At 38.6% G+C, this 14,610-nt stretch overlaps 1 protein-coding gene across 2 annotated transcripts in view; it reads left to right on the top strand.

Moving 5' to 3' along the window:
* The window catches only part of NAA15 (N(alpha)-acetyltransferase 15, NatA auxiliary subunit), a 115,612-nt gene that overhangs the window by 33,535 nt on the left and 67,467 nt on the right, over nucleotides 1-14,610 (top strand). For both annotated transcript variants that reach the window (XM_006887028.1, XM_006887029.1), the window contains exon 2: nucleotides 9,875-9,959. In XM_006887028.1, the coding sequence (XP_006887090.1) occupies nucleotides 9,875-9,959 (85 nt within the window). The remainder of the gene's footprint in view (nucleotides 1-9,874; nucleotides 9,960-14,610) is intronic.

Raw genomic sequence — 14,610 nt, 5'->3', positions numbered from 1 at the left:
GACTGCATGGCACATAACAACAACCACCACAAGCAAAGTGTTACTTCCACTGGATGGTTTTTCCTCTATCCTCTTACTATCTGGCATTGAGGCATTGTGGTCTGAGAGGGATACTTTGTATCATTTCAGCAGTTTTAAATTTGTTGAGACTTGCTTTGTGTCCTAAAATGTAGTTAGTTCTGGAGAATGTACCACATGCACTTCTTGTTTGGTGGGAGAGTACCTTTGAACTGCAGATCTGACCTCTGTCCTATCTTTTGCCATCTTCACAATCTCAAACTTGTTGCCATAGTCACGCTGTCAGTCTGTGTGGTTGAAAGTCTTCTTCACTCTCCCTCACCGAGCAGTAATCTCTCCTAGTAACATACCCATCATCTATGAGACAAAACCTTATCATCTTTGCTTCCAAGGAGCACCTTCTCTACACTTTCTCTAAGACATATTTGTTTGTTCTTTTGGCAGTACATGGGATATTCAGTACTTTTCCCCTCAACATCACAGTTTTGTCATTCATTGTCTGGCTTTAAGATGTATAGCAAGTGATGGAAAAGAACATACACCCAGGTACTCATACTGAAATTATTGCCCCTAAAGAATTTGGAGACGTTCCTACCTACAACTTTCCCAGTACAGTATGTTTCTGATCTGCTGATTGCTGGTACCAAGGTTGTTGATTGTGGATCCATGTAAGGTGAAAATTTAAGTCCATTCTCCATTTATCATCATACTTTCTATTGGTCCAGTGGCAAGGATTTTTGTTTTTTTTTTTTTGAATTTTATTCCTTTTTCAGGCTGCATTGTTTAACCTTCTGTAGCAAGTACTTTATGTTGTCCTCAGTCTGAGCAGGCAGGTTTGTGTCATTTACATAACACAGATTATTGATGAGCCTTCCTCTGATGAGGTTGCCCCTTTGTTCTTCATAGATACCTGCTTCTTGAATAATTTGCTCAGCATACAGATTAAATAGGCATTAAAAGGATACAACCATTATGTACATTATGTACCATTATGATATTCCTCTTGCCATGACCTCTTGAAAGTCTGACAGGTCCCTGTCTTCTGTATTGTTGCAGGCATTTTTGAATGATCTTCAATATTTTGCTTGCATGTGTTATTAATGATATTTCTTAGTAATTTCTGTATTCTTTGTATCGTCTTTCTTGCGAAACAAACAGCCAGGCAGCTGTGCTTCAAATTTCTTGGCACAGACTGGTGAGCAGGTCCAGGACTGCATCTGTCATTTTAAGCATGTCAGTTGGTATCCCATTGATTCCTAAGGCCTTATTTTTTTGCCAGTGACTTCAGTACAGCTTAACTTTTTCATTGCCATTGGCTCTTGATTATATGTACTTCTTGAAATATTTTGTTGTCAGCCAATTCTTTTTGGTACAGTGACACTGTGTATTCTTTCCATTTTTTGCTTTTCTCTGGATCATTTAAGATTTTGCCCACAGTTTGCCTAAGTGTTGCATATCAAGCCTTGACATTGTTGTTCAGATCATTCAGCTTGAGAAATGCCAAGCGGGTTCCTTCCTTTTTATTCTTCAATTTTTAAGTCTCTGCACATTCCATTGTATTTGCTTTGTCCTCCCAAGTTACTTTTTGAAATCTTGTGTTCAGCTCTTTTATTTTATCATCTCTTCCCTTTCTTTTGGCTTCTCGACACTCGTGCAAATTTCAGGGTCTGTTCTGACATCCTTTTTGGTGTTTTTCTCTCTCCCCTTTGTGGTGACCTTTTGTTCTCTTCTTGGATAATATCCTTAATGTAATCTGATAACTCTTCCAGTCTTTGATCATTGATATTTAGTGCTTCAAACCTACTCAGGTGATTTATAAATTCAGGTAGGACAGAGCTAGGATCTTTTTTTTTTTGTTGTTCATATGGACTGGAGGACAGCCATCTGGCCAGCTAACTGGAAAAGATCGAAATTTGTTCCCATTCCAAAGAAAGGTGACCCAACAGAGTGTGGAATTATCAAACAATATCATTACTATCACATGCAAGCAAGATTCTGTTGGAAATGATAAAAAAATTGTTTGGAACAATATGTCAACAGAAACTGCCAGATGTGCAGGCTGGATTTAGACGAGGTTATGGCACTAGGAATATTATAGCCAATGTTAGATGGATCTTGGCAGAAAGCAGAGAATACCAGAAGAATGTCTGTGCCTCATTGACTATGCAAAGGCTTCTGACTGTGTGGATCACAACAAGCTATGGCTGACTCTGAGAAGAATGGGAATCCTAGAACATATGGTTGTGCTAATGCGAAACTTATACTTGGACCAAGAAGCAGTTGTCAGAACACAGCAGGGAGACACTGGATGGTTCAAAATCAAGAAAGGGGTCCGTCAGGGATGTGTCCTGTCTCCATACCTTTTCAGCCTGTATGTAGAACAGATCATCCTAGACGCTGGGCTGTACGAGGAGGAATGTGGCATCAGGATTGGTGGAAGAATCGTCAACAACCTGCGTTACTCAGATGACACAACCCTGCTTGCTGAAACTGAGGAAGACCTGAAGCGCTTGCTGCTGAAGGTCAAGGACTGCAGTCTTCAATATGGATTGAAGCTCAACATCAAGAAAACAAAGATTCTTACCACTGGGCCAATTGGCAGCATCAATATGGATAGTGAAGAGATTGAGATAGTTAACAGTTTCAGTTTACTTGGTTCCACAGACATCACTCTTGGTCCAGGAAATCAGGAGACGAATAGCATTGGGAAAGTCAGCTATGAGGGACCTCTCGAGAGTACTGAAGTGCAATGACTTCAGGCTGGAGACTAAGGTGCGCCTGATCCAGGCTATAGACTTCACAGTTACTTGCTATGCATCTGAGAGTTGGACAGTGAATAGGGATGATAGAAGGAGAATTGATGCCTTTGAGCTGTGGTGCTGGAGAAGAGTGTTGAATATACCATGGACTGCTAGGAGAACAAACAGATTTGTCCTGAACAGGGTGAAGCTGGAATGCTTCTTGGAGTCAAGGATTCTGAAGCTTCATCTGAAATACTTTGGGCATGTTGCAAGGAGGGACTGGTCCTTGGAGAGGGACATCATGTTTGGGAGAGTGGAGGGATGGTGCAGGATAGGAAAACCCTTGATGAGATGGATGGATTCTGTGAGTGGAGTGGTGGAAATGAGTGTGTTTGAGACGGCGAGGTTGGCACAGGATAGAACGTCTTTTAGGGTTGCTATGAGTCGCAAGTGACTCGATGACACATAACAACAACAACAACAACAGCATGGACTTGTTCTAATTTTCTTTAGCTTCAATTTGAACTTTAACAGGAATAATAGATTGTCTCTTCCACTGTCAGCACTTGGCCTAATTTTGACTGTGCTGATATTGAGCTTCTCCAGTGATTTCTTGCACAGGTATAATCACTTGTAGATGTGCATTTGAGAAGAAAGTAAACTTTTTGTTGGTTAAAGTACCTTAAATATGTATATAACGTTGAGTCAGCTTATTATAAAGTTTAGTTCTTCAGTGTCTTTTTTATTTGACCTCTTCTTTGATGAGAGTAGTAAGTTTTAGTCTGCTCCTAAAGGGAGGCCCCGGATGAGATGGATTGATACAGTAACTGGGACAATGGGTTTTGGTGTGTTGGAATTCGTGAGACTGGCTCAGGACAGGGAAGGGTTCAGAGCTGCTGTACATAGGGTCGCTATACATCGCAGGTGACTCAATGGTACATATCAACAATAACATACTGTGACAGGGTTGGAAGCAGGAGTGGCATCCACTTCCTAAATAACATGCTTTCGGAAACTATGAACTTTTATAAATAAATGTCAGTTGTTATAGAGGGGCTTCAGGCCTTTTGTTCGTAGGGTCACTTTGAATCATGCTCGACTCGAAGGCATTCAACAACAACAATAACATTGGTAGAGTTGTAGATTCTAATTGTTGTCCGTGATTCAGTTTCTAAGTGGTAATCTTCTCTGCTGATGGTTTGTGGAGTTATATTCCTCTTTTCCTGTGGCACACTTTTCATCCTATTGCCCACGGAGGGGGCAGGGATCTGGAGTCTTTTCCTTTGCCCAGCTATGATGACCTTGTTTCTTTGCATGTTTTGTAGTTTGATAAGATGGAACAATATTCTTTAGGAGTAGGTGAAGTTGGCTGTTTCTCCTGTGCCTTGATGGAAAGGACTGTTTCCCTTTTGGGCCAAGAAAGTCTCTGGGGAGCTGCCAAAATCCCAGAATTGCTGGACACTTCCTTTTAAGTCTCTGTGCTAAGATGTACCTGTGTTCTATCTTAAGGCTGAATGAGAGGGCTTGTTTCTCCATGAGCAGACAAAGCCCTGGGGAGCTAAGAATTCTGAGGAATGCTGCCTGGCCCCTTTTCCTCCCAAGACTAGGCACCACCTGTGTACAGTGGTCCATGATGCACTTTCTTTGCCAATGACTGGTCAAGGGGTTCAGAGGGCATTTCCCTCTCTTCTGTCTGGGGTAGCTCAGATACCCAGGTGATGGCCCAAAGGCCTCTTCCCTCTCTATTCACAGTTTCCGTTGAGTGGAAGAGTACACGGATGGAGACAAGGAGAATTCTCCTCTGGGGTAACTAGAGGTTGCAGGGACTCATGGTGGCTCAAGAGGTGTTTTCCTTGCTGCTTATTAGTCCAGGTGGCATACACAGTACTCCTCTCTCTGGTGTCAGGGGCAGCTCAGGTACCTCAGCAGTGGCCTGCAGTATTCTTCCATCTCTGCTCCTATCTGGTGTTATTGAGGCATTGTTAGGCTCTTATTCTATGACTAGTTTATGTGTACTGTTAAGGCTTGATCTTTCTGTAGTCTTTACTGAGTTTGAACAGGTTCTGAACTTTGTGTGAGCCCTGAGAATTTTTCAACTTGCTGCTTCATGGTCATTCTTTGTTTTGTCTTCTGCAGTTTTACTCTACATGTGTGTGGTTCAGTATTCAACAAATTCACCATCATATGAATACACATTGTTAGCAGAATTTTAACCTTTTTCTGTGCATAGCTCCATCCATTTCAGTATTTTTCCTTGCAGAATACTTCAGTCTTCTTGAACTTTAGTTTCTGTCTCTACCACTCTGCAGTTTACTGTGCTCTTCTTAGAATTCCCTTTCTGTTTTGTAATCGAGAAAATGCCTGAAAAGGTAAATCAGTATCATTTTAAAGTTATCTTTTCCTACTCTCATTGTTTGCAACTCTATGCAACCTTTTATCAAATATCTTAAACCTTTTATTTGTCTAGTATTTTTGTTTATGATGGAAGGTTTATGGTTGAAGTTTTTCCTTAAACTATCATGGTCAAAAGTAGAAGTCTCTTAACTGTATTTTTACAGAAACATTTTCAGAAAATGAGCCTTAGGAACAATAATGAAATTTTTTTATATAATTTGTGAAAACTGACAGAATAATTACTGTGGTCTTTACTTTTTATATTGATGTTATAGCAGAAAGCCTACTGTGTAACTAAAACACTAAATTTAATTGCTCAATCTTATTATGCTTTTTTAAGTGTATTTGTATAATGGCATATCAAGTGCCTGCTTCTGTCTTCTACCTTACCACTGTTATCACTCTGTGGATTTACCTGGGTATAGAGGGTAAATATAATACTAACTAAATCGGTTTGGAAATTATTACAGAGAATTTTAAAATTGATAGAACCTATTTGAGGATTGGAGGATGAGGAAAGAGAAACAGCAAAAATGATTGGATTTTTTTCTTTGATTATATGGTTAAGAGTGTGTTGTGGGTAGAGTACCTATTTAGCAAAAAATTGATAAGGGAGAAATTGTAATGATTCATATGTGGAAAAATATAATTATTATTATTTTGCTTCTATATTTTCTCTTATAGGTTTTTCTGTTTTGTTATCACTTATTATCCCAATTTTCAAATATATTGCTTTATAAGTGGCAAGTGAAAATTTCAAGACATTTTTTTGATGGTGAATTCTAGCATGGACTATTGTGCAAGGCTTTTTCTGTGACAAATACTGAAAGAATTTTATAATGAGAAGAAAAGCCATAAAAGGTTTATGAAGGAAAATGTCCCTTAACTTGCTTTTTCTTTACTTTTTCAGCTTTTTCTTTACCTTTTCACCCCCCCCCAGAATCAGGTACCCTTGGCCCTTTCACTTATTTTCTTAGATAATTCTTATTTTCAACATTTGTTGACTTCTGATTATGAAAAATGAAGTTTTTGAGCTTCCTTTAATTTTACCCATTTTTTTCCTCTCATTCCTTCAAGCATATCACAAGTTTTGATTGATAAACTAGTGCTGAAGATTTACATTTTTAGTTCTGTTCATATAGGCATTCTCATGGACTTCTTTTATTCTTTGGCCTCAGTTTGAACTTCACCTGAGTAATTGATGGACTTAATCACATTCTACCCTTGGCCTAGTCTTGACTACTGATATTGAGCGTTTCTAGTTAAAAGAAGTCCATGAGAACACAAATAAGATCTTGATTTATTTCATCTGAATTTGAAAAACATATAGAATAGGGTTGAAGCATTGAATAGTAGTGATTTAAGACCAGATGAGCTGTGGGATAATATCAAGGATATCACAGAAGAGAGCAGAAAAGGTGTTTGTTACAAAGACAGAGGAGAAAGAAAAAACTGAAATGGATGTCAGAAGAGTCTCAGAAAATTGCACTAGAGTGTTGAGAAGCAAAAACAAATGGAAGGGATTAAGTTGAAGTAAAAGAGCTGAACAGGAGAATTCAAAGGGCATCTTGAAAAGACAAAGCAAAGTATTCTAATAATATGTTGAGAGAGCTGGAATTGGAGAATAAAAAGGGAAGAACTCACTTTGCATTCTTTTTTTCTTTTTCTTTTTTTAATTTAGACTATTTATTGCTCCACTTTGCATTCTTAAGCTGAGATAACTGAGTCCCAATATTGAGATATTGAGTCCCAGTATTGAAAGATGCTATGTGCACTATATTGAATGACCCAGTAGACATCAAAAGAAGGTGGAGGGATTACACCAGAGTCACTGTACTAAAAACAAAACTGACACTGAAAAATTTCAGGAAGAAATATGAGCAGGAGTCAGTGAAGGAAGGAGGAAGTGGAAACTGCATTAAAGTCATTGACAAAAAATAAGGCCCCTGGAATTGTTGGAATACCAGTTTTCTTGTTTCAGTTAACAGATATATCTCTGTATGTACTCACCAGTCTATGCTAGGCAATTTGGAGGACAGCTGTCTGGCCAGTGGATTAAAAGAGGTCCATATTTGTTCCCATTCCCAAGAAAAGTGATCCAACAGAATGTGAAAACTGTCAAACAGTAGTGTTACTAACGCATGGAAGCCAAACACTGCTGAAGATCATTGAAAAACAACTAGAACAGTGCATAGGTTAGGAATTGCCAGAAGTTCAAGCAGGATTTAGAATAGACTGTGGCATCCGGGTTATGAACTGCTGATGTCACATGGATCCTGGCTATAAGTAAAGAATACCAGAAGAATGACTATTTTTGCTTTATTGACTTTGCAAAAGCATTTGACTATGTGGAACGAAAGTTGTGGCTAACATTGAGAAGAGAATGGGAATCCTAGAACACTTAATTGTGCTCATGAGAAACCGATACTTAGAATAGGGGGCTGACGTGCAAACAGAGCAAGGGTACATGGTTTAAAAATTAAGGGAGTGCATCAGGGTTGTATTCTCTCTCCATACCTATTTAATCTATATGCTGAGTAAATTATTTGAGAAGCTGGACTCTATGAAGAAGAATGTGTCATCAGGATTGGAGGGAGAGTCATCAATAACCTGCATTGTGTGTATTACATAACTTTGCTTGCTGAAAGTGAGGAGGACTTGAAACACTTGTTGCAGAAGATCAAATTATACAGCCTTCAATATGGTTTGCATCTCAGAGTCAAGAGAACAAAAATTCTTACCACTGGACCAATAGACACCATCATGATAGATGGGGAAAAGATTGAAACTGTCAACAACTTCATCTTACTAGGTTCTACAGTAAATACTGTTGGTACCTGAAGTCAGCAGAGCAGGAGACATATTTCAGGTGCAGCCAGAGTGCTCCTTTGATGCAAAGACAAAGCTTTGTTTCACATACTCTGGGCATGTTGATAGGACAGGCTATTTCTTTGGAGAGGGATAGGATGTTTGGAAAGGTAGAGGGCTGGAGAAGGAAAGGAAGACCTTTGACCAGGTAGATTGACATACATGGTGACTACCACAAAGGGTTCTGATGGCACAGGAAAGGACAGGGTTCAGATCTGTTGTTCATTGTGTCTCTGTGTTCTACTTGACTTGAGGCACCTAACAACAACATAAAGTTATTTGTTTTCCTGTAGCCCTCTTGTTCCTGTTTCCCAAATGTGCTTGTAGTTCTTTCAGGTACTTATAATGATATGTTTTCATATTATCAGATGTGACAGTTTTTGCCTTTGCTCAAAACCTATTTTGTCCTTGCCTTTGACTTTCCTGCTCTATTTTAAACTGGTTGTTTCTAGCTAGGGAGTTCTGATGATACAGTATATAGCAATTTTCACTACTAATCCAATGGTTAGTTCAGTCTGTGACAGTGTGACTCTTCCAGTAGTTCTGTGGAAGAAAGATGAGTGCTGTCCTTGCATGTGATTTATAACCTTAGTACATCCACCAGAGAGAGTCAGTTATCAGTTGGTTCTGACTCAGTGAAAATGAGTTTGAGTACATAGTCCTAGTATTCACTAGTAAATATAGCTAGTACTTTTTCTATGCTACGTTTATTTTTCTCTAAATCTCACATTGTAAGTTTTCTTATACTTTTTTTTTATCAAGTTCATAAGAAGGAATCTACTGAGATAAAATTTTAGTTTTTTTGAGGAGTCTTAATTTATCTCTATAATAAATTGATAATTTAGGCATAATAGTCTAAGTTGAAAACATTTTCCTTTTGAGTTTTAAAGGTTGTATACAGTCCGTCCCCCCCCACCCCCAACTAGCTTTCAGCAGCATTTCATTATTTGTTATTGGCTGATTTTACTCAGCATAATATTTTCAATGTTCATCAAAGTTATACAGTATGTATCATTAATTATTTTCATGACTAATTAATATTCCATTATTTGTGCATAGCACATTTTATTTATCCCTTTATTCATTGATGATCATCTGGATTATTTCCCTATATCCTCTGTTTGGTTATAATGAACAGTGGTGTATATATGTTAGCTTGTGCTTTAGCCTTTAAATTTCTTAGGTATATATATGCCTTGGTGTGAAATTCCTAGATGAGTCACAGTATTTCCGTTTTTAATTTTTAACCAGCTGTCAATTCGCTTTTCACAACAACTATTACCATTTTTACATTCCTAACTTCAGTGGATAATAATTTCAGTTTCCCCATAGCATCATGTGTTATTTCCACCTTATCCTAGCCATCCTAGTGCAAATGAAGTGTGGTATCTCATTGTTGATTTGGATCTCTGATTGCTGAAGACATGATTATCTTTACATGCTAAATACAGATATGTTTATTAATGTGACTTTTTCTTTTTACTCTTTAGTAATTTTTAAGGGCCTTATACTTATAGGATTTGAAATTTATTTGATAAGCTCTTTAAATCTTTATCCATTCATTTTGCAGATAACTTGTTTGGAAGTTTGTGCTCTAGAGACTTCCATCATTCAGTTCTAGAGAAGAATATATTATTTTATAATGTAATTTCTTTGGCTACCTTTTTATTGACTTTTACTTTTTCCCAGTAATTAATTACTGAACTTTTGGGGTGGGCTTTATGCTTTTCTTAATTTGTATTCTTGTGTCTTCTTGAAATTACATTTTGATTTTCTAAAACCGCTTTTTTAGAAGACTTTGGAAGTAAAAGTAGGTGCATATTTTTGTTAAAGTTTTCCTTTTATTTTCACAGAGATGTTATGAACATAAACAGTATAGAAATGGACTGAAGTTCTGTAAACAAATCCTTTCTAACCCCAAATTTGCAGAGCATGGAGGTAAGTGTAAATATTTTATACTTGGAAGTGTAGGTAAATGTTTGACTTGTCTGACATGTTTTATTTGTGTTACATTATTTCTAGATATTTTAATTAATTTCCAAAGAGAATAAAATCTACCGTTTTTTATGTTATTGTTATGTGCCGTCGAGTCGCTTGCGACTCATAGCGACCCTATGTACAACAGCCCTAAACTCTGCTCTGTCCTGTGCCAGTCGCACTGTCTCTGATACTCCCATCCCGATTATCCCAGTCACTGAATCAGTCCACCTCATAGAGGGCCTTCCCCTCCTGCACTGTCCCTTCACCCTCCCAGGCATGATGTCCTTCTCTAAGGACCGGTCTCTCCTCACAACAAGTCCAAAGTATGTTAGACAGAGCCTCAGAATCCTTGCCTCCAAGGAGCCACCCGGTTTAACCCTGTCCAGGACAAATCTGTTTTCCTAGCAGTCCATGGTATTTTCAGTACTCTTCTCCAGCACCACAGCTCAAAGGCATCAATTCTCCTTCTATGCTCCTTGGTCATTGTCCAACTCTCTGATGCATAACGAGTGATTGCGAAGACAATGGCCTGTATCAGACGCACCTTAGTCTCCAGAGAGACACCATTGCTCTTCAGTACTTTGGAGAGGTCCCTAACAGCAGACTTTCTCATCACAGTGAACCTTTTAATTTCCTGGAGGCTGGTGCCAAGAGTGTTGACTGTGGAGCCAAGCAAACTAAAGCCGTGTACAATCTCAGTCTCTTCACCATCCATCCTGATGCTGCCAATTGGTCCAGTGGTGAGAGTCCTTGTCTTCTTGACATTGAGCCTCAATCCGTATTGGAGGCTGCAGTCCTTGACCCTCTGCAGCAGGTGCTTCATGTCCTCTTCAGTTTCAGCAAGCTGGGTTGTGTCATCCGCATAACGCAGATTGTTGATAAATCGTCCACCAATCTTGACCCCACATTTCTCCTCATAGAACCCAGTCTCCCGGATAATCTGTTCTGCATATAGGTTGGAAAGGTATGGAGATAGGACGCATCCCTGGTGTATGACCTTCCCAATTTTGAACCATGCAGTGTTCCCTTGCTCTGTTTTGACGACTGCCTCCTGGTCCAAGTATAGGTTTCGCATTAGCACGATCAAGTGTTCTGGGATTCCCATTCTTCTCAGAGTCAGCCATAGTTTGTTATGATCCACACAGCCAAATGCCTTTGCATAGTCAATGGAACACAGATAGACATTCCTCTGGTATTCCCTGCTTTCAGCTAAGATCTCACTAACATCAGCTACAATATCCCTATTGCCACGACCCCTTCTAAACCCAGCCTGGACTTCTGGTAGTTCTCTGTTGATGTGCTTTTCCAGTCGTTTTTGGATAATCTTCGGTAAAATCTTGCTTGCATGTGAAATCAGTGAGATTGTTCTGTAGTTTCCACATTCTGTTGGGTCACCTTCTTTGAGATAGGAACAAATATCGATCTCTTCCAGTCAGTTGGCCAAGTTGTCGTTCTCCAGATTTCTTGGCACAACTTGGTGAGCACATCCAGGGCAGCATCTGTTAACTGAAATATGTCAATTGGTATACCATCTATTCCTGGAGCCTTTTTTTTACCATTTCCTTCAAAGCAGCCAGAACTACTTCTTTAAAAAAATTAGCTTCAATGTTATTTTGAATGTAATGCCAAGAAGAGAGTAATACATTCTACTTGTTTTGTTGTCTTATTTTGAATATTCGCTCTTTGAAAAAGATTGAAGAATCTACTGGGATGTATCCTTTTTTATTTTTAATTGTGATTTTAACAAAACTTTACAGAATGTTGGCTTTTCATTCTTTCATTGCTGTACATTTTACTCACTCCTCTTCCCTCCCCCACCCGAGTTAACTCTTTTTAAAAAAAAAATATTCATTGTTGCACAGTGTCCTTCTCCCAACCCCCAACCCCAGTCCACTTTGCAGTGCACCTCTTATTCTGGACTATTGTCATACAGATAATGCCCAATCATATATTCCTTTTGAACAGCTCTTTCCTTGATCTGTTCCAATGCAGTGCTCATTATCTATCCACTCTTTTTGTATTCTCTCCCCAACCCTCATGTCAGTCTTGCCAGTTTTTTTGTTTTGCCAGTATTTGCCCTTTTGTGACTGAGAGAATTTCACTCATTATAATGTCATCCAGGATCACCCATGTTTTGTAATGTTTTATTAGTTTTTTGTTTTTATTTGCCCCCCCTCCCCCGTTGTGTACTGTTGACTCAGATCTGACTGGCACAGGAAGAAATTGATCCTCTTTTACCAGCAGAACATCTGGTGGATTTGAACCGCATGCCTTTGGGATTGCCTTGCTGCTTATAGCCACTAGTCTACCAGAGCTCCCTGAGTTCCTTGTTTTTCAATGCTACACAGGAATTTATTGTGTGAATATATGGTAGTTTTCTGTCCATTCAGTTGTTGATGGACACTTAGGTTGCTTCCATTTCTCTGCTATTTTAAATAACGCGGCAGTAAACATGGGTGTGCATATATCTCTGAGTGGGCTCTGGTTTCGTTAAGGTATATTCCCATTAAGGGCCAGACTCTCTTTCATGGTGGTGGTTTTACTGTTTTACGCTTCCACCAGCAGTAAATAAGGATTCCAGTCTCTATACAACCTTACCAGCATTTGTTGTTTGCTGCCTTGTTCAAGTTGGCTGTTATTGCTGGGGTGAGATAATATCTCATAGTTGATTTTTTTCCCCTTCTCTCTGATATCTAGGGATTTTGGACATTTCTTGATGTGTTTGTTTGCCATTTGAATGTCTTCATTTGTGAAATGTCTGTTCATATCCTGTGCCTGTTTTGTGATTGGGTGGCTTACCGATTCTTGTTGAGGTGCTATAATATTCTGTAAATTTTAGATAGGAGTCCTTTATCAGATATGTCATCGCCATATATTTTTCCTAGTCTCTGGGTTTCTTTTTATCCTGTTGGTCAAGTTTTTTTGATAGAGTTTTGATTCTTAGAGGTCTCATTCATCTATTCTCTCCTAGTTGTAGGTTTTTCAGGATTCTTGCAAGACTGTTCATACTGTGGATTAGGGTTTCTAGAATTCCTCCAATCTTTACTCTGATGAGGTTTAGAGTATTTGGTTTTACTCCTAGATCCTTGATCCATTTTGAGTTGGTTTTTGTATATGGTGTGAAGTATGGGTCTTGCTTGAATTTTCTACAGATCGCTTTCCAATTTTGTCAACACCATTTTTTAATTCTTTTCCTCACTTATCTGGTTTTGCCTTCTTGTCAAGAATAGTTGACCATAGGTAGATAAGCTGATTTCTGGTTTTCAATTCTGTTCCATTGATCTATGTGTCTGTCACTGTAGCAGTACCATGCTGTCTTGATCACTGCGTTGTATAGTAGGATTTGAGATCAGGGGGTGAGAGGCGTCTTAACTTTGTATCTCTTTCAGGAGTCCTTTACTTATTTGGAGTCTCTTTCCATTCCAGGTAAAATTGGAAATTGCCTTTTCCATATTGTTGAAGAATGGAATTGGTATCTATATTGAGATTTCATTGAACTTGTCAATTGTCTTTGGTTGATTTGTCATTTTCACAATATTGAGTCTTCCTATCTGTGAGCGTGGTATATTCAATTTCTCCAGGTCTCTTTTTCTTTTTTTTATTACTCAATTTTATTAATTTTAATGAACATTTACAGAGATTTTGGGTTTCCATTCATTCATTGTTGCACTGTTTTCTCTACCCTCCTCCCTAGTTCGTTCTTCTCCCCCCCCCTTGAAAGTCTGTTTTAATTGTCCAATTGCCACAGTGCCTGTCAAAGCCAGTTCTGATTAATCTCCTTTGTCAATGTGTCCTTTGCCATTCTCTATCACTCCTTCCTGAGACTTCACCCTGATTCATAAGGAAAAGGGGACGGTGTATTCTCTTAGCTACTTCCTGCTGAAAAGGGACGCTGTGGGTTTCAGGGTGAAGATCTTCTCTCACTACTCTAAAGGACCCCTTTGGCAATAGGAAACACAAAGACTATTATGAAGGTTGATTTTGGAATTAAGGTGCACTGGCTTAGCCATACACGTTCATATCCTTTTTTTCTTTATTTAATTTTATTAGTTTTAATGAACATTTACAGAGATTTTGGGTTTTCATTACATTCATATCCTTGAAGATGTATCATGGAAGTGTTGCAGCCTAGAAGACACAAATTTAACTAACAAGTTAAAAGTCCAGGAGTCAAAAATTAAAAAGCAATAATATTCCATGTAGAGGCTCTAATAGTGGCACAAATCAAGTTACAGAGGGGAGGTAGTTCTTACAATGAAAGGCCTTGTAATAATGTTTTGTAATTTTCTTTGTGTAGGTCTTTTGTGTCTCCAGTCTGGTTTACTCCCAAGTATTTAATCTTGTGATTAGCTATTGTGATGGGTGTTGTTTTTCTTAGTTCTTTTTTCTGTATTCTCTTTGTCACTGTAGAGAAATCCAATTGATTTTTGTATATTTATCTTGTATCCTGCCACTTTGCTGAATTGCCAACTATGTCCAGTACTTTTCTTGCTGAGTCTTCAGGGTTTTCCAAGTGTGCTATCTTATCATCTGCGTATGTTTTTGTTATGTGCTGTTGAGTCGCTTGCGACTCATAACAACCCTATGTACAACAGCCCTAAACTCTGCT

Source organism: Elephantulus edwardii, unplaced genomic scaffold (genome assembly GCF_000299155.1).
Source record: "Elephantulus edwardii isolate Elephantulus edwardi_28Jun2011 unplaced genomic scaffold, EleEdw1.0 scaffold00053, whole genome shotgun sequence".
NCBI lineage: Eukaryota > Metazoa > Chordata > Mammalia > Macroscelidea > Macroscelididae > Elephantulus > Elephantulus edwardii.
This window is presented reverse-complemented; position numbering and strand designations above follow the sequence as displayed.